The sequence below is a fragment of the Aythya ferina genome (assembly GCF_964211825.1).
Source record: "Aythya ferina genome assembly, chromosome: 6".
NCBI lineage: Eukaryota > Metazoa > Chordata > Aves > Anseriformes > Anatidae > Aythya > Aythya ferina.
Genome location: NC_140303.1, coordinates 26729336 through 26753460, shown reverse-complemented (window position 1 = coordinate 26753460; position 24125 = coordinate 26729336). Strand labels below are relative to the sequence as shown.

The 24125-nt window shown below is 38.3% G+C and overlaps 1 protein-coding gene across 4 annotated transcripts in view; it reads right to left on the bottom strand.

Moving 5' to 3' along the window:
* Positions 1–390: 390 nt before the first annotated feature.
* MYLK (myosin light chain kinase) overlaps positions 391–24125 on the bottom strand; it is a 201793-nt gene continuing 178058 nt past the window's right edge. For all 4 annotated transcript variants that reach the window (XM_084524653.1, XM_084524650.1, XM_084524652.1 and 1 more), the window contains 7 exons: positions 21024–21241; positions 15640–15763; positions 7924–8076; positions 6732–6855; positions 5384–5513; positions 4322–4441; positions 391–2491 (listed from right to left, as the gene is read on the bottom strand). In XM_084524653.1, coding sequence (XP_084380779.1) covers positions 2232–2491; positions 4322–4441; positions 5384–5513; positions 6732–6855; positions 7924–8076; positions 15640–15763; positions 21024–21241 — 1129 coding nt within the window. In that variant the 3' untranslated portion in view covers positions 391–2231. The remainder of the gene's footprint in view (positions 2492–4321; positions 4442–5383; positions 5514–6731; positions 6856–7923; positions 8077–15639; positions 15764–21023; positions 21242–24125) is intronic.

The following is a 24125-nucleotide window of genomic DNA, read 5'->3' as shown; positions in this document are numbered from 1 at the left end:
GCAGTCTTTCTGGACTGTATATTTCCCTGTCGTCAGGAATTCTCAAATGTAAGAGAAAACCAGAGCTGCCATGGTGTCCCATCCACGTTTACGCTTGTGATCAAGCGATGAGGCTGGAGATGCATGGCAGAGCACGCAGCTGTAAGTCGTGCCAGCCCCACGCTGCACCTGATGGCACTGGGACAGAGCAGCCTCCCTGCAGCGCTCGCCTGTGCTGAGGGGACAGGAGAAGCGCAGCAGCACCGCAAAGACCAAGCAAGTTTCACTGTTGCCACCTCACCCGTTTTTGTGCCAGGCAGGTCTCAAGACAGAATAGGAAAAGACCGCAGCTGTTGGTTTGCTTAGCCAACGTGACCGCAGTGACGCCTGCAATAGAGTATACAAGTAGCATGCTTTGTGGTATTATTTATTTAGGAACTGTGAGTAACTACAGCTGTAGCGTTCTCATCTTTGCAATTCTGATGGTTTAACAAACAGGGAAAACATTAGCATATTTTTATTAAGGTACAAAATACACCCCATTGTTGCCTAAAACATTTAAAAACGTGAGAAAAGCTCTGTATGCTCTAAATCAGATTAAAACCTTTCTGTATAAGGAATTGTGGCAATACTGTGTTTAGTATAACAAGAGTTCTTTATCAATTGAAAAGGAAAAGACATGCTGGCAATCTGAACTTAGCAACAAAGAGTAAAGCAGTTAAAAACCATTGTGTCATCCACATTAGTTGAGCTTTGAATGTTGAAGAGCAAATCATATGAAACACATACACAACTAGGTAATATCAAACAACCTAAGGTTGATATTGTACACATCTGTAATAAAGTACACTGACTACTTAATTGTGAGGATTTAAGGTATTTTTTTTTAAAGAGGTAACCTTGAAATGCAAATGGTTGCACTTTACACACAAAGTGGAAAAGAAAAAGATTCACTTTTGGAATGATACATAGATATAAGACACTTTCTGGATTATGCATATCACCTTTCAGCCGCTGATATTACCTCTGAGCAACAGCAACAACAAAAAAAAATTAAAAAGTGCCAATACTGTGAAAGGAAAGCAAAGTTATTAAGTCTTGAGTGCATTAACAATTTCTGAGAAAAAAAAAAAAAACAAACGCAGGGTTTTGGATTTTTTTGTTTCAATTTTTTTTCTGCATTTAAAAAAAAGGCAACAGCCTTACTGGTGCAGGTTCAAGACGAAAACACGACAGTCAAGCTCATAAGGTACAAATAAGGTCCTATATAGGTTAAGATTCTTTGGAAACTGCTAAGTATAAAGGAGTTTTTAATCCAGACTACTGTCTTTTTTTGACTACTCCAAAAATCTATGGGAGTTTCCAGCTTACCATCAGTTGAAATCTGTTTTGCAATTGCCAAACAAATGCAAGTGAATTTTTAACTAACCTGTGATTCCATTCACTCACATGCACATCGAAGACACTGATTGTGCAATAACATCCTTCTCACAGCAGCATATATATGAATCATAAATCAATATTAAACTGACCAGAACAACAGAAAATATCCTGTCTTTGCAGTCTTTCGGTCTGTTTCTTAAGTCGGCAGCTGTAACTGCGCTGAGGTGACAGGTTCTATAAGGGAAAGTTGATAAGATTAGAACTGCACCAACAGCATGCTGAGAAAGGGCCGTAGATGTGTCTGAAGTTAGGACAATGAAATCACATTTAAAACAAATGCAGAAGGAATCATGCCAACATAGAAATTGCAATGCTGGATGTATCAGACCTTCCCTTATAGAAGCTCCTGCTCTGGGAGCAGCATGTTTCTTTGGACTGGAGAGATTCACTGCACGTCTGGCAAATGATTCCTTGTAAAGTAAACCTTAGGGAGCCAACTTAGCTGCAGTTTTGGCTGAGGAAAGTGATGTTGTAGAGCTATGAGCTCAGTTACCATACTGCTTTGCTTTAAGAAGCTCAGAATATAATTGTAACTTGTTTTCCATACATTCTAATTTTAAAATAGACTGGGCAACTTACTTGATGACTTGCTTAAAGTAAATCCAATCATGCTAGCAACTTAGATTGCCTGCTGATTTCAATTAATGCCCATACATGAAGCAAACAGGTATCAACTGATCATGCTGAAAAAACAACCCCCCAAAGACCTATGTATCACACAAGGTGCTTTTGATAACTTGGTTTTCTGAGCCTTATAAGGAGAGTCTTTAAATATATTTTTATCATTTTTTTTTTCTTTGAGCCTTGTTTCATTCTTCCTCCTCCTCTTCATCTTCTTCTCCTTCTCCTTCGCCTTCTTTTCCCATTGTTTCCACAAGGAGTTCTGCGGTGCATGTTGCTTCCCCAAGGCTGTTAACAGCTTTGCAGGTGTATTTGGCATCATCGTCCCCACATACTTCAGAAATAGTCAAAGAACAGTTCCCCTCCTCATCATAATCTATCTGAAAGTGACGGGACTCCTTGACAGGCTGATCATCTTTGAACCACATTACCTCAGGGTCAGGATAGCCTGCAATAGTGGAGAGAGACCAGCAATTGCAATAAACGAGTATTAACTCATCTGTAATTACTTTAAACTCCAATTTCACATCTGTGTATGGATATGGCAATATGCTGATACACAGATATTTCAATGAATTCAGTGTAAAATAAATGCAAATGATCTGATTTTTTTTTTCTTTTCTTTTTTTTTGAAAGTTAGCTCTGAGGTACTGTCTGGATACCACTTTCCATCACTTTTTCAATGTCTCCAGACAGCTTTTTGTACGTCTTGATCATCAGCCAGAAAGGGACTCTTAATAGTTTGTGTGAGGCTTACCTTATGGTGCAGCTTTTGTGGGACCTGCAGTTCCCACCACTGAGATTTAGGGTGTAAAGAGGATGGTATTTAGGGCTACAACTACAATTCAGAATCCTTCTCAGGTTGCTTTGTTGCAGCTGTTCTGAATTTTCCTCCTCTTATCGTGTTCCTGACAAACCAGCCTGTCCTGTGAGGTGACCATGGAACTCGTTTCCCATTTGTCTTTGTTAGGATAAACAAGGGAGTCTAAGAAAAGCATTTTAATTATGCAGCTCGGAGGGAGTTTCCAAGCCTTTTGTGAAACAAATGGCTCTGCTGTACTCGAAGCACCCGGAGCAGGGCTGTACAGTACATGCTGAAGAACAATCCCTTATACAGTACTCTTGGCTGGTGTAGCAAACCGAAGGCTTGTCTCAGCCAAGTCCTGGACTGTGACGAGAGGGTGACTTCCCGCTGAACAGAAATAAAGTGCAGGAATCCCTAGTGCACAACAAACATTACAGAGATGCACTGGAAAGTCTAGAACATCAGTGGTTCCAAACATCCACCCGTTTTATTCCATGCAGTACTTAGGCACATACCCCTCACGCTGAGCATCCATCAGCACCAATAATCCATCCTCACATCTCCGCTGTGAGGTAGGAAACACAGGCAGTGAAAGAGATTAGGAGCACAGAAACAAGCAGAAGGTCAGTGAAGCCGGTTCTGAAACTCATTTTAAAATTAGAAATTGTCTAATTTTTAATGCATGCACTATGGTACCCACTCTATCCATTTTGTTTTAACGGCTCTTTTCTTCCTAATCTTCAGTTTTTGTCAACAGCTGTAACATAGGAGCTTCAGTCTCATTGCAATAGAAATGCAAGCAGTCAGCCTTCAGGGTATTAGGCTGACCAAGCAAAGCTCCTTAGGAGTCCCCTCATAAACTTGTTCTATCTGCATATTCCAGTCTGAATTTTCTTCCCTGAGTTTGCAAGTTAAAACAACAACAACAAGCACATGCTGTTTACTAGCTGTGACTTTGGTAATGAGCACAATTATATTATTATTTCTTCTGCAAATACAGTTAGGGACTTCTTTGCCTTTAACACAATGCATGCATAGTCATCTTAATGTCACCTGAAACTTTCATTTCAGACAATGACTCCCTACTTGTTCTTAGTTTCTGCTTATCAATCTCTAAGAGTAATTCTTGCAACTTACGGCACTACATTGCATCTTTTTTTTTTTTTTTTTTCCATTTTAATTGTTTTGACCCTCAAAAATCATCCTACTGCTCCCACTTGGTATTGTAAATTAGTGACTCACACGTTGACTCTTGGAGGCTCCTGCTCTATGGCAAGCACAGAACAAGCCCATGCTGCTCCCAGTAAATTCTGTTACTACAACACATCCATGCTGTGACATGCAGATATTGGTAAACCAAAATGACACCAAAACAACAGTAACACAGGGAAAAAAGAGCTAAACTACAGCACACTGCAGAAAGCTGGCAGGGAAAAAAAGAAAGAAAGAAAGAAATATGCTAATTGAATGTACCTTCAATTTTGCAGTCAAATCTAGCAGCACTTCCTTCCACAACCTCTATGTCAAGGATGGTTTTAGTAAAATATGGCTTTACATGGGGCTTTTCCTCAGCCACTTCTTCAAGGAAAGCATCTGGAGGAGAGTGAAAAGGTAGTTAGTTATTTTACAGGGGATGTTCTCAAAAGATGCATTGCATTTTTTATGGTAATGAAAGCATCTTTCATTTAATTCACTTAATTCTTCAAGGCTGATGGGACAGTCAGGACGTTAACTGCTTAGTTCTGTGCCAGTCTTTCACAACTGAACAACTATTCAGACCATAAATAGAAAGAAATCAACATGCAGGCCAACCATGCTATGAATAATCTTTGTTATTTTTTTCCCCCTTGAATTTGCTTGTATGCAAATCCAGACTTCTGCTCGTCAGAGGGGTAAAGCACTTCAACTTGGATCAGGCCCCCCGCAGTCTGTGTGAGAGTGGCAGGATGACTGGCTTCATTTCCAGAAGTGTCAAGCATCTGCACCTCTGATCGATATACACCACAAATCCACATTTCAACTGGGGACTTCGGGGAATAATGTAGGCACGTTATTTTTTTTTATTGTTATTTTTTTTTTTACTTGTATTTTTTTTTGGAAATGCTCCTGTCTGAGAGGCATGGTTAAGCCCCAGTACAGCTCTTGGTTACAGCAAGCGTTAATACTTTACTGCTTGCTCGCTTGCATGAGAAGCTAATACATCACTGCAATCTTTGTATAAACACACATTCCCAAACTGATACAAAGTGCAGCTGACAAATCTGCCTTAATTCCTTGCCTTTAAAAAGAGAACAATTTACTGCCAGTACTAGCACTGGGGCATTCTGAATAGCAGAATACAAGAACAATAACTTTTTGATATATATATATATATATGTATTTATATATAAAAAAAAAAAAAAAAGAAAAAGAAAAAGGTAACAACAAAAGAGAGACAGGAGAAATAACCTACTTGACAATTGGTCTCTAACATTTTGCCGAAAGTTTTAGTACGATTGCTGGAGAGGTAAAAAGGTGGTGCAGCAAGGTTCTTACCTTCGTTCTCTAGTTTGTCTGCATTTATCGGGCTGGTGGGCGAGCTCCCAGAGGCCTTCCTCCCACTCATACCAGAAATCATTGCCATGGATGACAGTCTTCCTATTGCTCGGACAGCATGGCCTGTTTTCTAAGACATAACACAAAAGGCTTCTGATCAATCCAATCCAAAAAGCATGTGATTTTCTGTAACAATGGTGCTTCGGACAAATTAGCTGGGATCTCTGCAAACCGCACTGGAATTGTTGGACAAACTGCTTATATATAGCTCTGATGTTTTAGGAGAGACAGAGCAGGCTGGTCTGAATTACCAAATTTAGTTGCAGATATAAACTTCCCCTGATGAACTCATACCTAAATGAATGTCTCTGTTAGCTGAGGATAAGAAGCACTGTGCGAGAGGACAGCCAGCAAAAAAGCTATGTACTGTTTAACTGGAACTTAGTTCTGGAGGAGGACGGGTTTCTCGATAGCCTTATGGGCTGGACTGAGTTTCATCAAGAATGAACAAGCAGCTAATACGAAACGGATGAGAAAGTACCATCTGCATGATGGAAGCAGACCTCTGACAGGCTCAAGAATCAACCACCAGGACACTAAAATACACTCAAACTACATTGCCCTAGTACGGGCGTGTGTATTTTTGTACAGCTTGCATGAGCTCCTAAGAAACACGTAAAATAGAATGTAAGAGGAAATATAATTAGATTTACATAAATTAGTATTTTGTAGGGTAATTAAAAAGCTGGATCCAGCATTTTATGTATCAACTACCCTAGCTACCAGAACGGCACAGATGGACCTGCTACAACAGTTCCAGCGTTAAGAAAAAAGAAGACATGGACACCAGATAGGTCAAATAAAATTGTTAAACCAGTCTGACTGAATCCTGAGCTTGGTGCCTCAACAGGACAGGGACTACAGGTTTAGGAGAATGAAGCTACCTCAAAATGAGGGTATTTTTAGACAGGCCAGGTGGATAAGCTTTTTTTTTAAGTTCAGATTTCTTAAGGGTAGCATAAACCCCTGGCCCTCAGCAGCACAGAGCGGGCAGGGAGGGAAGGCACTCAGACCCTCAGAAGCACAGGCAAATCTACGCTTGGGCTCATGACCCCTGTGCCTTCCAGTAGCCTGACTTGGATTCACGTGTTACATATGTGCAGCCGTGCACCTTCCTCCTGCTTGCCTGTAGGCACCAAACCTGCTCACTGCATTTACACGCTGCCCACACCAGAGTTTTCCCTTGCAGCAGAAGCTGCCTGGCACGACGTGTTTCTTGGAATCACACACATTAGAAATACAGAGACTTATTAGGATAACAAGCCCACTTGTATATCCTCTTTGTTACCTGCCATTTTCTTCTGGCCATATATTTCTTCATCCTATCTTTGGAAAGTTTTTTGGCTTCCATGTTTTTGGTGTCTTTTTGCAGCCATGGATGCTGAAGACATTGAGTACAATTTAAGCGACTCCTGTTTTTACATAAAAAGACTAGTCAGTGTTGCCATTAACGGTAGCTGCTTTAACATTATTTCTCTCTCTCTTTTCTCAGAGCTGATTTTTCTGTTTCCTAAATTTAGCATCATAGATCACATGGCACTGCTTTCCCAGCCGTGCTCTCTTCCCAAACTCACTTTCTCAATTCTTAGCCTTTTCTTTTTTTTTTTTTTTTTGAGAGAGAGAGAGAGAAAGCTGTGCATTTTCATGTGTGAATAAAACGTTACAAAACAAAGCATGAAAAGCCATATGTTTTAGGCATGGAACATATACAACAGAGCCTCGATGGCAATGATCCAGTTACCTCATGCCTGCCCTGTCCCAGATCTCCTTTTCTTCAATTACGGAAACTTCCCCTTTCCCACCACTTAATACCCTCCTTCTCTGCAGCACTAAACATAAAAAAAAAATAAAAAAAGAAATGTCCAATTCTCTGACCAAGCCACACCCATTCTCCATTTTGTTTGTGATGCACACACAAGTAACCCTCTGTTCTCTACCATCCGATTGCAAACTCATTGGAAGAAGAATGTTTCCTCTCCTTGGTTTGTCCCTTTTTTTTGGTCTGCTGTACACAGGGTTTCCAACTCTGAGTTTTTTTTTTCTTTCTTGCCCAATTCCTAGATTTGTAGGAAAGCTGTGGTACTCAGAGGCACCGCATTCAAAAAGCAACACGCGAGCTAAACCTTGCGAAACTGCAGCTCATTCAGATCAAGACAGAGCATTTCATGCAGAAGCTGCAGTTCTTACACAGTGGTCACACTACAGTAAAGGACAAGGGGGCACACAAAGCCTCAGGCTGCATCTTGCCTGGAGGAAAGCAAAAGCAGAACGTGCAGAGGATTAAAAGTAAGCCCTCCATTGAGCCTCCGCACTGTAAACTAAACGGGAGCTGCACACACAGACAGGCGGGCACGCGGAGCTCCTTATAAAGTATTGCCAGAGGTGCCTGCAGCGATGTGGAGGTTCACAGTGGGGGAAACAAGAATGGCAAGTTCAGCTAAATGCAAACAGAGAGAGTGTATCAAGTCCAACGGCTTTACTTCATATCTTTCTTCAGTAGATTGCTGATAAAGTCCTTGGCATCGTCAGAGATTTCATCAAAAGCCTCATCATCGAAGTCCCACGTTGCTGAGGTCACGTTGGCCAGGGTTTCGTTGTCGTTGTCTCCCATGAAAGGAGAAAGTCCACTGACCCTGGGGGCAGAACAGACAGACGGACACAGAACAAACAGTGACATTTTGCAAATGGAGGAAATTAAAATCCTGCGTGACAGCTCCGATGTCCTGCAGAGCTCTGTCAGTAAAAGCTCCCTTCTCCCTCCCCCTTCTTTTTAATAAAAAAGACACAAAGGTCACTATGGATAGCCATGTGGGGAGGAAACTAGAATTTTGACTGCAAAACTGAAAGGAAAATGTTTCTGCTTCTTTCTCTCTTCCCAAGATTTTTGAGGAGTGAAGTGGAACTAGGTGAAAGTGGAGCATACCAGCTTTACAAGTGACTTGTGTAGTTCTGCATAAATAATACTGCAAATTTCACACCAAACTCAGTTGAATATATTTTTGTGTGTGTATGTATGTTTTCAGAGTGACCTTACTACCCTTACCATCAAATCCAGGTTTCTGTACATTTTATTCCATTTATTTATGCAGAGAGAGGCCAGGAAGAAAAATGCTGCATGAAATCAGGACATTCAAGGGGCTGTTTTGTAAACAAAACCACACTCAGCCCTCTCCCCGCCGCAAATTATATTGCCAGATAAAAGAGTCCCACATCACTGCAGGCTCTAGAGCTATGCAGATGCACCCAGAAGTATTTTGGTCTTTATGTTCTCAGTCAGTCATCATGATGCGTGAAATGGAAATAATACTCTTTTATAACATAAGTTGAGCTTCCAAGGCTTTTAACTCAATGTAACTGATAAATTGCAAGTGAAAGGCAATTACAGAACATCACGGTGTCATTTTTGCAGAGTATCTTTCCCTCGTTGAGCTTTGTTGTTTATTATACTGTACCTTTGTGCATCCAGATACTTCTGGTATCTGTATATTTCACCCTTTCAGTAAAAAATTTCAGGCAAAAGGTTGCTTTGTTCCTTGGAACCGCAAGCTATACAGTTTTCCAGGTCTTCTCCCTGGCATGCAGTTTACATAATAACCTATTCTTCATGAAATTTTACAGCCTTTATTTCCTTTCTCTGTACAATCATTGTACAATCAGTGTAAACTACTCTCTTAAACAACCAGTTACATTTCAACAGTAGTGTTGTGTTGTTTTTGTTTTTTTGTTTTTTGTTTTTTTTTTTCCTTTGGAAAAATGGAATTTATTAGCGTTCTGAAAATATTATATGGAAAAATATTGCAAAGCCACTGAATATCACAGAACAGATTGGTTAAAAAAAAAAAAGAGTAGGGATTTAATAAAGTGAGCTATTAGATTAATAATATTAGTATAAATCTCCAGTGAAATTATTTTGCTATGTTTTGTTTCTAGTTACATTCAAAATCTCATTCAGAATTTGTTCTTATGGATTATACTTCTATAGGCAAAGCAGGAAGACACTCTTTGAAGTCTCAGGCGAAGCAGACACAAAATCTTTTACCATTTCTGGAAGCTGTGTGCAGTACTGTGGAGTGCAGAGTCGTACACGTATACTTCAGAAATTTGCTAGTAATAATACATGAGATGAAGATAAAAGGTTTTTTTTTTTTTTTTTTTTTTTTTTTTTTTTTTTTTTTTTTCCCTCAGGCAGAAGAAGGTAAATCAAAATAGAAGGAATCTGCTGTCTTGTTTTCCATTATATGGGGTGCATTCAAACAGAAATGTGAAGCCTGCCTTAATAAATGTAGAAGGTGGCACAACCCATTTATGAATGTATTGCAGGCACAAGTTACAGAAAGCTGAAGGATTAACACACACACACAAAAAATGCTCACAAAACCAACCTACTTTCCCGTAACTGTTCTCTGTCTTTGACACTTACAGTTTGCCAGGAGAGGTTTTATGCCTGACAGCACTGGCGAGCTGGTGTAGCCACTGCAGAATGAGAAGGACTCTGTTTTGCCCTCACGCACATCAGCAGTCCCGGCAAGTCAGTTGCTGATGCAAAAGCTCTGTCCTGGAATCTGCAAAGCACTCCTGCAAAGCCTTAAATCTCTCCCCATTCAAACATTTAAGCCTTTTCCTGTTTGTAGTAATAAACCATCATTCTCCATAATGTGTTAGGAGGTAAAAAGATCTCATCCATATCACAAGTCTAGATATTGGCTTCCAGATTTTTTGTCTCTTTTTTTGACTATGTAGTAAGCACAATAATCTTTCAAGCAATTCAGTGGCTTACAAAAGAGCTCACAATTTATACAAATGACAGGTTTGTGAGGTATTTCTTTAATTCATTATCAATTTAGGGGATGCACGTCTTCTTCCTTCATGCTGTTAGACTTCCAGAGGAAACACTTGGGTAGGCAGAGCAAGAACAATCCCATTTCCCTTCAACACTTTGTCGAAGGATGGCAAATGTGACCTTTGCATAGTATTACCACAAATAGTATTATGCAGCTCTTGTGCTATAATAGCTTGGCCTATTTCCAGAGATTAAAGCTGCTGTATTGAGAAATCACTTTCGTGCTAAAGAGGCTGCTGCAGATATTGCCCATTGCTCCACGCTGATATTGCAGATGCAGGGTTTATAGAGACATCTCAGAGACAGCTAGCTTTCAGGGCAAAGGGAATGTGTGTCACACATATCTTCTGAGAGATGAGGATAAACAGAAAATTAAAGAGGTTAAAAAGAGGTTGTTTGGCTTTATTTTATTTTTATTTTATTTTATTTTTTTTAAGTATTGCGTGACAGGATTATCTGCTAAAATCATAATTGCTTTTGTAGGATTGACCCATTCCATGCATTTTGTAAATTGCCAGGTTGGTTCCCATTAAGCTGCCATTCGCTTTGCCATTCCAAACCCCAGTGTAACAGTACCCATTCCAAGCTTTCAATGAAAGTATTTTTGTATTTCTGTATGTGCTGTGCCAAATTTATAAGGTGAAAATAATCTCTCTCTACCACAGTTTTACACCATGAATCAGTTTCTTTGTCATGAAAAAACTTGTAAGGAGAACTAGATCCCTGTGTACAGAAAGTAAAAAACAAACCAAAACCAAAACCAAAAAAAAAAAAAAAAAAGCTACTAATGTAGGTTATACCCAGAAATTCTTATCTTTATCACAGATCTCACTGACCTAAGTCTTGGTTGTTCGTTTCTTAATGGCCATTTAAAGTAATAATAGCCCAGCAACTCTTTTGACAGATTATGGAAACAATTTCTTTTTGGAATGCTGCAGCTAAGTGATAAAGATGAGCTACCTCTCCAGAAAATTAATACTGAGCTTACACTGTGAAGTTACTATTAGACAAGAAGCAAGTTGTTTACTGAAAACATTTTTCCAGCTACTTAACCAGGCATCTTCCTGGCGTGGTAAGAACCATTTGTTTAAAAAGTCTTTCATGGTTTCCACTTCTAAATAAAGGAGAAAGATATTTTATCCTCTAGATGATCCTTAACATTTATTGGTCTGTTCTAATGAAGCTCTCAGGGCAGGTTTAGAAATCTTAAGATCAAAAGGACCAATGTAGTCACCAGTCTTACTGCCTGTGTAACGAACACCACAGCATTTCACTTGGAAATCTGTGCATTAAGACTGTCACTAATCCAGGAAAGATGAGCTTGCTGCATGTCCCAAAAAGTCAGACTCTGAGCGTTCCTCTGCAAGCAGTGTCTACAGCAGCAGCTGCTGACACTGAGCTCCTCCTTACTGTTTTTGCATGGCATTAATGGTGAAAAAAGCAACAAATTTCAGTATGAAGAGAACTTTATCTCAATCTGATAAAAACTGTGCAGGTCATGCTAAAAAAGCCCATTTAGGCAGAGATGATAATAACTTCACCCTGGAGAACATGTAGTAATTTAATTCTTTTACAAGTGAAATAAAACAAATAATTAGGCTCACTCTACTTTGTTGAAGACTTGCATCCACTGTACAAAACAATCTTTTCCTTATCTGAGGGCTGACTCACACCTGCACCAGTCATCAAAGGGAAGAAATGGACCACTGAGACCCATGTAAACGAATGCAGCTCATTGCTGAAGCCGGACGAGTACCCAGCTCTCATCCTTCTTTTATGTGCCTGGTGGATTAATGTGGAATCACACCTTGCCAGTGCCACTGACCAAATTATTCATTGCCTTTTGAGCAGTAGAATTGTGGCATCAAAGGCCTCTTAATTTGCTTTATTGAAAGAACAAGGCATGCTCTCTCATCTTTATATTTACAAGGCTTAAAATTTTAATATAACATAGAGCCGAATGCAAGTCAGCAGAGAGTGCTGTGCCTTGTCAAAGTCCCAAAATAAAATAGAATTTAGAAGTTGCTTCAGATTACTAAATATTGGAACTACTGGCTATCCAAATGTATCACTGGAAAAAAAAAACTAGAAATAGAAAAAAAAAAAAACACACACACAACCCAAAAAAACAAATTTAGTAAAATAAATTGGACAGAAAGAGCTGGAAAGAATTCAGGAGGTTTTAACCTTCACTAGATAAAGGTTACTGCAAATGCAAAAAGAAACACTGAAATAGACATAAACGGAGATGATATACACAAGCTATAATATTTGTGGCCTGTTACTTCAAAGGCAATATATCAACTTAAATATCTGGGACAGTACTGTGATGCAGAACAGGACAGAGAGCAAGATAAAAGTGGAAGATAAAAAGCGTGAGGTGGAGAATACAAATAGGGAAATTTAAGGAAGAACAGAGAGTGATGAAGAGACACAACTAAATGAGTTATCCAGAAAGATTAAGAGGCTTTAATATATAGCTTAGAAATGTGGAAAGGGTACACTATTAGTTGTAGGATTAAGTGACTCATGCTGTAAGGAAGACATGCAGCAACCCAGCAGAGTGCAATATCTGTATTTATGCCTGCATGGCTGAAGGAGAGAGGTTTTCCTGAAGGGTTTTGAAGGAGTGATTTCACTCTGTTTCTTACTTGAGGATACATCCCACCCATTAGTTCTTCTGCAGGGAAGAACCCTCCACCCACAAAGATCTCTTCGATAGCTCTCTGTGGAGCCTGGGTTTTATTTCTGTTGTGCAGGACATACCAGGAACACATTTCTCTCTAGGCTGCTCTCAACTCTCCTGAATCCTACCAGAAAAGAGGTGTTGTCAAGTCATGCAATGCTTTCTGCAGCTTCCCTTAAGGTGTATGATGGACACAGCAGCAGCTTTGGGCCATCAGCTACCTGTAGCAGACCTGTTCTTAGGTCCAGTGCCACAGCAGTGGTCACCTCTTCCTTCATGACCCCACTCACCACATCAGGGAGAGGGAGGATGTAAATGTTAAGTTACAAACCCGCGATGGTATGTGAGGCAGACACCAAGGGAGTGAGTCTCACACTTTGTGAATGAGATTTGGCAGTTCTGAGCTCACAATCAAAACAGGAAAGCAGAGTTACAACTAATGAGAGATCCAATTCTCAGTGACTTTTATTTGCATTCTGTAATGGTGATGTGATGGTCCCTTTTGGATCGTAGCTCACAGTTATAAGTCTGCAAAAATAGCTGGACTTTAAGGAAGTGAAGACAGATTTGGAGCCTGTCACTCTGAGGTGGGAAGGGAAAGTCCAAGCGATGACTCACACCTCTCCCCTCACTTCTGTTACTTTATTCTGATGGCAAGAAACAAATGCTTATTACTACTGCTGATTGTTATTGTGGGGATAGTTAGGCATCAAAAATGAGATGATTTTCATTGCATTTGGGTAATGTTACTTTCCCCTCATGAGGATTTATACAAGCTTAGACACGTTAGCAAACAAATTATTTCACAATATATTTCACAAGGCACATCGGATCAGGAGTAACAACCCCCGTCCCATCATTACATTACATTACAGCATCCAGGTATCTTCTGGTGGCACAGAAGAACCGGGAAGTTGCAGTCCTGCCACTGCCAGAGGACTGACTTTTGGTGAGACATTTCACCTTTTTTATCTCTGTTTCACCTGCTCCGTTTGCCTTGCCTACTTAGATGATGATGGTGTGACCCACCGGTAACATACATGAGCAGCAGCCCTGGCTACATGACATGGGAAGACACACAGCTGCTGCCACTGACTTCTTCTGGGCTTGTCTGGCACTTCACATGATAGGTTACCTGCTTATACTGCAAGTACACAAAACCTCATCATATACTTTGGTAACAGACGAAAGCAAAAGATGTTAAAAACCTCCAACGTGTGTGTCTCCTGTGAATGCTTTGCTCCTTAACGTGTAAAAGGCCTCTAGAGGGCAATGCAGCATTGATTTCACTGGTGATTTTTCCGTAGCCATGCAGGCAGTCTGGGATCTCTGCACCACTTTTCCAGTGCTTTGTAACTCAGGAGGCCTCAGAAACTAGAGAAATAAATGGATTTGTCTTCTGAGTACAGCTTGTGTGGTCTAAATTATTTGAACTACAGAATGATCCAAACGAGCTTTCAAGGTCCCGAAAAAAAAAAATGCTGAAAGTGAATGGAAAATAAAGGCCCTGTAAATAAACTGGCAGAGCAAAGTGACCTTGAAAAGTGTAGCACGCTTCCCATATGAATTAAATAACAGAAACATTCTAAGTCTTTGCTGGGAGTAAGAAAGTTGATGCAGTAGCTTTTGCACAGGACTAGAGAGAAAATGATTTTGCTTAGTTTGGAAATAAGAAGGATATGAGAACAAAAATAGGCTGATAAGGCAAGCAGAATCACTGACAGACTGAGTAAAGGCGAGGCAAACACCTCCGCATTGTCAGCTGCCAGGGACGAGGCCGGCCAGGGAGGGGGGGTTCTTTTACAGAACAAAGTAAAGCATCAACAGAAGCCTTTTAAAAGAACAAGTGAAAAGTACATCTCCCTTTTCCTGAATATTGAAACTAAAGTGAGGGAAAAAGAACCGTGCTCCAAATTGACTTTCCCATTTCATTTGCATTTGTATTTGTATCATTTTGGTATGATGTTTTTTATGTCACAGTTGGAGGAAGATCAACTGATGTACCAGGCATGAGACCTGGGAGATGCTATTTCCATATAAATTTCTCTAAGCCTTCTGAAGTTCATAATCACATGTTATCAAATCACATATAAAGATCACACCAAATACACACCAACCTTCCAAAGTATTTCCATGAGGTTTATCCATGCTACTTAAAAAAATATTTATCTAATACTTTGCATTTAATAATAAATGAAAATGCACCGTGAACAGATAAAGTAATGCTGGAGTATTTTAGTCTGTCCTGTGGAAGATGTACCCTGAATAAAAAGACCCCCAAATTTCACAAAAATCATCTCTCTTGAGAATAAAAGAATAGGAAGATACTTAGCACATGACCAAACATTTTTCTTAAACAGCTTGAAGGAATAATAGTTTGAAGTTAATAATAAAATACTGACACGTTGTCCTTTAAATGAGATGAAGTGTTGCTGGTTTATGATGTAGGATGTATAACACTAAACGGCTAAATTTCCAGAACTTCTAATTCTGCAGTTCACCAGTTACACCCTTTAGACAACAGAGAATTTTTATTAATCATGTTGGAGGTTGTAGTAGAATAAAATAATAAATAAATAAATAAAAATTTGAAGAACACCGAGGAGTTGATGGAAATTTCATGTGTTCATAAACTGTAAGGATTTGGGTCACAAATAGCAAAGTACTCACAAGATGTAGCAGATAACTCCTATACTCCACATATCTGTTTCATATCCAATAGGTTCATAGTTTATAACTTCTGGAGCCACAAATTCAGGTGTCCCAAATAGAACTTTCAGAGAACCTGCACTTTCTGTGAAGAATGAAAGAGAAAACTGTTAACTGCTGCATGCAGGATTTAAGAATTCTCCAGTTATTCTCCAACAACAGAAAAACCACTTTTGCTCTCATATTTGTGGTTTTGTTAAAGATTCTTACCTGAAAAACATAAATCATGCCTGAACTGCTATTCTCTCAGCTGACACGTGAATAGTAAAAAAGAACGACATGTTAAGCATCCTTTACCACACAGTACAAGGCACATTCTAAGAAGGTTGCTATTGCAAGGAGTTTGCACAACACAAGGACTAAGAAAGGAGAGAACTTTTAGTGTTTGATTAGGTTTGCATGTTCTGAAGTACACGAGTGTTTGAGACTTCATTGCTATAAGCAGCTTCACAAGAGGATTTCAGGATTCCAGGGTTAAAGATGAGTTTTCACAAATTATCCAAGATTTAATAAAGCTCAGGGATCTGTATTTTATGGTAGAGATAGAGTAATGATAAAGTTATAATAACAAGAAATATTTATTTTAATCCAACACATTTTTTATAGATTAAACAGGAAAGAGAATCAATACCAGGTCACATGTCTCTTAACTGAAGTGTCACAGGTAGGAGGTGAAACAAGAAAACAAGATGACACACACCTAATGGATCACTACCTTATCAATAAAAGTGGGTTTGAGCCTGCTCTTGAAACCAGATGTGACTACAAGCATACCTCTGGAGCCCCAAAGTGGTGAAAAAAGGGGAGATATCTTACATTTGGCTCTGCTTGTGGATGCTTCTGAAATGATCCACAACCAAGCTACTGCTAGCAATATGAACTCTAAGAATCATGTCATAGGACATAGGAACTTTGTCTTCATCTTTCTTGTGCTGACCCACTGGTATTATTCTACTGGAAAATGCAGTGATGAAGGTAGAATAAGAACCAATACAGAATCTAACATTACCAGTTTATGCTACCAGTATGCAACTAGGAGTGATAAGTCTAACTTTTACTGATAGTGTGAAACACAATGTAATTCAATAAGAAGGTACTAGGTAAATCTCAATAGGCTTAATTTCTTTGATGGCTATTCTAAATAGGATGGGAAGAAGAGGAAAAGAATAACCAAGGGCAGGCAGGAAGGAAACTATGAGGAATAAATTAGTGATGGGAAAAAAAAACAGTCCCAATTAAAAAAAAAAAAAAGGATTATAAAAGTAGAAAAATGTCAGAAGATAAGTTGTTTCTGACTTCAAACAGGCATGGATTTAGGTTGAGATACTCGTGTCCAGTCTGCACATGTGCCTGAATAATCAGTATTTGCCTTAAGTGAGACACATTGCACTGTGCTTATCTTTTGTGCAAGAGTAGTGTCCAGATAAAGCACAGTACAATGACAGAGAGAGGAACCATCTCTCTCCCAAAGAGATTACCATCTAAACAAAGCAGATATGAATGGGAAGAAAAACAGATGTAACAGATTCCAATCCTGCTTCTGCTAAGGTAACCACATGCAGAGATTTGCAGCTCTGTAATCAAGAGAAAAGCTTGAGAAAAACAAAACAAAATAGCAGGTCAAAGTTTTGAGAAGACTACAGTAAAAGCTGCTTGTCCACAACACTGAATCAGTACAGAGCATTTTTATGCGCTCAAACTTCCATTACCATACTTTGCAACATAAATGCTGATCCAAATTCTGATGATGCATTTACAGTTACCTCCATTTAAAACTGTTTAGTCATTTCATAAAATGTAATCATGCATCTATGCTGGTACTCTTATGATTTATGTAAATCCCCACTTTACAACATGAAAATTGAAGGATATATGGGGTAAAGAACTTCCTTCAGGATTGAATGGTATGCTTGCAGGTAATTTAGGCACTACCATAGTGAATTCACTCACAGTTGTGCCAGTTTCTCATTTTGAATGTTGTGAAACACTTTTTGCACTGCTCAGATGTGTTGATAATAAATTAATTGTGGAAACCTCATTTTCACGTGTAATCTCTGCTTTCAGAGACCTCTCTATGCAGAGAGAACTCTATTCTCCCCATGCAGGTTCACCAACATCAAGATCCTTCCTGCCCGATTAGCCTTTAAAAAGCACATGCAAAAAATATCCCACAGCATCCCTATACTAACGAAACCAGAGCCTTCCTACAACAAAAAGACCCTTTTCCTAATATCCAACCTAAATTGATTTAGCTAAAATGAGGACGTCTTCTCCATAGAGGTAATGAGAGATCCCCCATTCTTTCCAAAAACAAACAGGAAGCCTAAGATACCATTTTCCCCATTTTTTTCCCACCCGTCCTTATGAAAAATTACCAAAATTTGTCACAAAGAGCCTATTTTCTAAAAGCTTCATTGTGATCTTCTAAATCTGAGGCTGGGATTTTCACATCCAAGTTTGGAAGCTTTTCTGTGCACTGTGTAAACTACCATGAGCCACTGTGTATGCAAAAGGCTGGTGTATGAAATGTGCTGCCCATAGGTCAGAGGAACATTTTTTGAAAACACGGCATTTGAGTGCAAGCATACAAAGTGAAAGAACTGATACAGCATTTTCTGTGTATAAAAGAAAAAAAAGAAGAGAATAAGACCTTTTCTGTGCAGTAATATGTCAACTCTTTACCCAGATGTTTACAAGCTTGGTACACAGTAGGATCTGTGTTTGGATATCACTTAGTTCAGACAGAAAGCTGACAAGCTAGCTGCAAACTGTTGCCGGCACTGTGTATAGTCAACTGATTAATAAAAAAATATCTTTACAGTACTCAAAACCCGTTCTCTTCTGCTCAAGAAGTTTATCTTAAACAATTTTCTACATGTGTTCCTCAGCACACCAAAAAAGGTCAGGAAAATATCCCACTGCGGCTTTGGTATTTCCTGACAGTATAAGAAAACTAATTAGCTGCAGCAAATGACGGCAGAATGAGATGATTCTATTTTCTCTAAAACTGATTGAAACAATGAATATTTAGAACCATCAGTTTGCGTTAGTTACAAAAAAAAATTAGAAATAAATCTCAGAAGCTGAAATGCAAAATCAGTCACTGTTCCCTCTGGCAGTCCCTTGGTTGAGAAGTATCTGCTGCACTGGGGTCATGGACACAGCACGAGGGCTCCTAATCCCACATCTATCTCATCAAAGTGATTTTGACAGTCAATTTCAAAATCACAAGGCTTGAAGGAACACAAATGGAGGAATGTGCTGTCAGTTCTCCATGTAAGACAATTAGCAAAAAGAGGTCACGTAGTAAAAATTGTTTTAGCAAATGGAACATCAGGGGCATGGAATGGGAGGGCACTTTCTCTTGCTATGGAAATGCCACACACCCCGTGTTGTCCAGAACAGCGGGCTGGTGAAAGAAAGAGCAAGTACCTACAATGTAACTTTGCAAGAATTAGCAACGCATTAAGCCAAATGAATGTAGAGCATAGTAAAACCAAAATCAGGTTCAGTGCCCATAGCTCTCATATTTTGACATTAAAAAAAAAAAAAAAAAAAAAAAAGAAAAAAAAAAGTTATATACAGGTTAGAGATTTGCCACATATAACATGACTGTAGCAGCTCACAAACTAGTATCAGCCATGCAATATACAGTGATGCCTCTACATTAACAGAAAAATGGAAAACCTAATGGGTATGAACGGAACACTGAAAACAGGATCTTCCTTTTGCTGAATGTGGCTTTAACTGGGGCATCAAATTACAAATGTAGCTGAAGAAATTTCTATAAAAAGGTATTTTGTTGTTACGTGCCTATCTGTTGCTGTTGAAAACCACTCACTTCAGCAGTAAAAGTATAGTTTCCCAGGTTGACAGCTGGAACATCCGGAGATGAAGTCTTTCACACAGCTGGTAACAAAAATCTCACCACTGGTGAAGGAACATAAATGGTGCCACGCGTTTTTTAATGAATGAAATAAACGCTTAGGTCTCTGAGTTCCAAGACTCATATAATGTTGTGCCCAAGATTCATGCAATGCGCTTTTGGAGTTGAATATCTGAAATCTGAAAAGCAGATTTGTTTTTCCCTATTTTTTCAACATACCATTTTTGGTTTGTTTTAGTAAAATCATATTCTTGGGTATGTTATAGTCTGTTACTTAAGTATCAAAAGAAGTAGGATGAGCAGAATATAGCAGGTAATATAAAACAGGTTTCAATTTCAAAATTTACTCTTATTAAAATGTTTTTTTTTTTGTTTTTTTTTTTTTTTTTTTTAATAAATATTAATTATAATTTTCTTTAAAGAGTGAAGGGGAAAGATTATAACTAAGAATGTAGCTGTAGGCAACTTTATGCAGAGTTGTGCTAATCAATTTAATGGCAAAAGTGACAAATCTCAGCTCAGCCAGCATAACATCTTCATAAAGTGTTTTAGCTCATTTTAATTCTTGGAATTATTATTATTTTCCCTCTTGTGAAAGTGCAGGATTAAAAAAAGATGAGTGTGTGATTTTGGCATTAACACTGAACAAACACAGCTGGAGGGCTGCCTTCTAAAGCTGAGTTGACAACAAACAATATGAAGAGAAGAATCCTCCATGGTCTTTGGCTTTCAGATTGCAAGATTGCAGATCATGCTGGAAAACTTAGTCCAGAATGAATGAAAAGAAACAACTAAAAACACCAGAGGAAGAGGAGGAGCTTGTCAAATGGAACTTTCCCCTCCCCCCCCCCATTGTATTATTTTAAGTAGTATTATTTCATTAGTCATTTTGAGCATGACTATGAGCATGTGAGTAAAACACACCTTTTTATAGAATTCCTCCTATATTTCACATATATAACAATATATTGCTAGTTAGGATGGAAAATGAGAACACTAATGGGTAGGTGTAAATTCCATGTAACTATCCATACTTGAAAGTTTTCAGGAGCATCACCTTAAATCCTGCTGTTAAAAAGTTTCAAATATTTGTAATACTACTCATGCAGATTGATGTTTTGTTCCATTTCTTAGAGTTAGAAAGTTAGTGTTTTGCGATTTCTCATAGTAAAGGTAATATTTGTTAATATTAGTACTTTTGTATATTTTACATTGCAATCTACAGGTATACCATGGTCACAGAAAAAAATAGCTACTTTCTGCAGACTTTCAAAGATGAGGTGCCCTCCTCTCTCTCTGGAATGTGTTATTTTCCACTTTTTATTTTTTACTAATTTCATACTTATTTGTGTAAAACATGTCTATTTACTCATTTAAATGGAAGAATGTAATGGTAAGAATTATTTAATGCTTGTCCTGTCCTTTTCCCCATATCATACTGAAAAAGAAAAGTCATTACCTAATCTTCTTGCAAGTCCAAAGTCAATGAGTTTGATACTTGTACCAGTCTTGTTGACACACATAATATTTTCTGGCTTCAAATCCAAGTGCACAATACCCTGCTTATGGATGTACTGAACTCCTTCTGAAATCTGTCTCATATATTTAATGCATTCTCTCTCTGTCAGTTCAAAGTCTTCATCAATAATTCGTTCAAAGAGTTCTCCTCCAGAAACCCTAGGAAAGACAGAAAAAAAGAGGGCTTCTGTACCATTTTCATTTTGAGAGTAATCAAACTATTTCCTTTACACAAATCCAAATATTTCAAGCTTGCAGTAGTCACTCCAGGATACAATCTACATTTCTTAATGGCATTATCCTTTATCGTTCAACCACCTGCACCTGGCTGCCAATTGCATACAATATGGTTGTCAGACCTCTGACGTGTCCATGCCACCACTCCAGACTCCAAACTGATGTTTCTCACTGCTTTCTTCCCTTCTATGCTCCATTACTGCACAAGTGCAGGTAACATAATTTAGAAATTAAGAAAACTACAACACAGGATAGGAGGGGAAAAAAGTATGGATCAAGAGTATGATCCCAAAGTATGGGATGGGTCATAGAAAAGGACAAAATTTACAGTAGATTAGCAAAAAGGCATTTGGGAAGAAGGGAGGCTGAGGGTGACAAAGAATGTCTGCAGAAGGAAGAATTTGAATGATATGCTTAATTGGAATGTAAAGCTCAAAGGATAAATTTCTGATCCAAGTGAGCTCAGCGGGAATTTCCCCCTTAGCTATGGCAGGACAATATAATCCACAACTCTTTCAGTGCTGGTATTTTTAGATGAACCATCACCACACTCTTTGTAGGTCAATTCCATTTTTATGCTCATTTAAGATATTAAATAAGTGGTCTTTCAAGGGTAGAATCTCCTGGACTCTTCGTGGAACTAAAATGGGACAGTTCACATAGATTTAATACAACAAAATGCATTTTTTTCTTTGTTGCTGTATTTTATTTTATTTATTTATTTATTTTAATTCTGAGTAATCACCAACTGTTTCATCTGTTCATGTCCAAAGATGGGAACTATGTTTTTGCATGCAGCAGATGAATGACCGATACAGAAAGGAGCAAGGGGTGTGCAGAGCAGATCTGCTATTAGAAATCTGCTCTAATTGAAACGTTTCATGGTCTTTATATGGCTTAACATTTTGCAGCATTCATGCTTATTGCCAAATATAATTTTAGTTACAGTAAGAAAACACGCAAGTAAAAAACGGCCTTGCAATGTTTGCAAGTTGTCAGATACATGATTATACCCCTCATATCCTATACTGAAATTGAAACATCTGGAGTTCTGGACACATCTGTTGCTTTAGCATTATATATTTTCAGAAAATATATAATCACAGATGCTACTGCAGTTTCCTGTTAACACAGAAATAGAACAGCACACACTTGACACATTCAGAAGCTGCATTGGATTAGAGCACATTTGTAACATAACACCAATAATATGGGGATAGATATTGAAAAAACAGCTCTGATGAGTCTGGGATCAAGTATTTTGTTACTGCAGTAAGACATTAACTTGTATGGATGCGTTTATGAAAACATCTATATGAAAAATATTTATAACCAGAGCACTCTGCAATTCCAAATGATAATCATCCTGATACTAAAAAGTATGGATTCCTTTTTGATTGTTAACATGGATGTATTTTTAACAGAAAACTGATATATTTTTTAGATCCTTAAAGAGAAAGTTTTCCAGAAATTGTACGATTGCCCCAAGCACCACTTTTTAGCATACAATTTTGAAATGATTTACTGTTAATGCATCTGCATGCTGTTTTTACCTTAGGACCACCAGACACTCTGGAAACATCATTAAACAGCAATTGCATTTATAGAATGCAATTTTTTCCATTTATATCCTGAGTGAAATCCAGGTTAATTTTTCACAGGCTAGAAAGCTGAACTGAACCAATGCAGATTTGGTCCTGCATACACACAGGAGGACCTGCTTCTGCAGGCTTTCCTCACACAGTCACAGCTGTCTCAGAATCTAACGTCTAATCAGGTTAATGTGAGGGAAATATTCTTCTCTATAGAGTCAGAGAGTACACACTTAAGGTATTTGATTTAAATATTTTGGTCATGGAAGAACAGTGAGAAAACGCTACCTTGGGGATGCCCAAGCAAATACTCCCTGCATTTTGATAAATCTTCCTTTGAAACAAAACCAAGACCTTAGAGACTTGTGTCAACTTAAATCATACCAAATAAATGGAGACATGCAGAGTTGACTGCTGCAATTTTGCTTTAATAATCTTAATTTTCAACACAATAATTTTCCTATCTGTGTCAAAATAAACTGACTATGAAACTGACTTTATCTGAAATATGTAAAAATGTACTTTAAAGCACTTAGCTGCCAATGCTGAATACTGTTCACAACGTGCTACTGTTTTTTAAGCTCCTTTTCCACTGAGATACTTATTTTGAAACAGATCCTGTATTATATCTGCAAAGGAAATGCCTGAGATTTGCCCCGACTTCTAACAAATGGTAGTAGATAAGAAGGTTTTTAGGGAAGAGCACATCAAATGATTGAATCACTATTGCATTTAATTTAAAATGAATGACCAGAAAAAAAAAAAAAACAACCAACAATTAAATTTATTACATATAAAATCAAACAATGCAAAATAGTGGCATGACAAATTGTAAAACGAGAGAGGAATTGCTGGGCAAAGTTTAAAAGCTTGTAAGAAAGACATAGAAATAAAATTAAAATGAAAAATTCAGGATTAATATCAGGAAGAAAAATCCAAAGGTGCTCGTTGTCAAAAGCTCCACTCTGAGTAGCTGCTAAATTCCAGTCATTGCTAACATCTAGTTTAGCAGAGGACTAATGGCAGATGAGCTTGATTTATTTGAAATCTGCTTATTTATAGACTCTGGTAGGAATAAAAAGAATAGCTTCGATACGAAGAATTTTTGAAAGTACTTGCCACAACTTCCCTGACATGCAGAGAAATATTAGCTTAATAGTTAAAACAGAAATGATCCATTGGAGCCTTTCTAAACAATACTGGTGCAGTTGCCA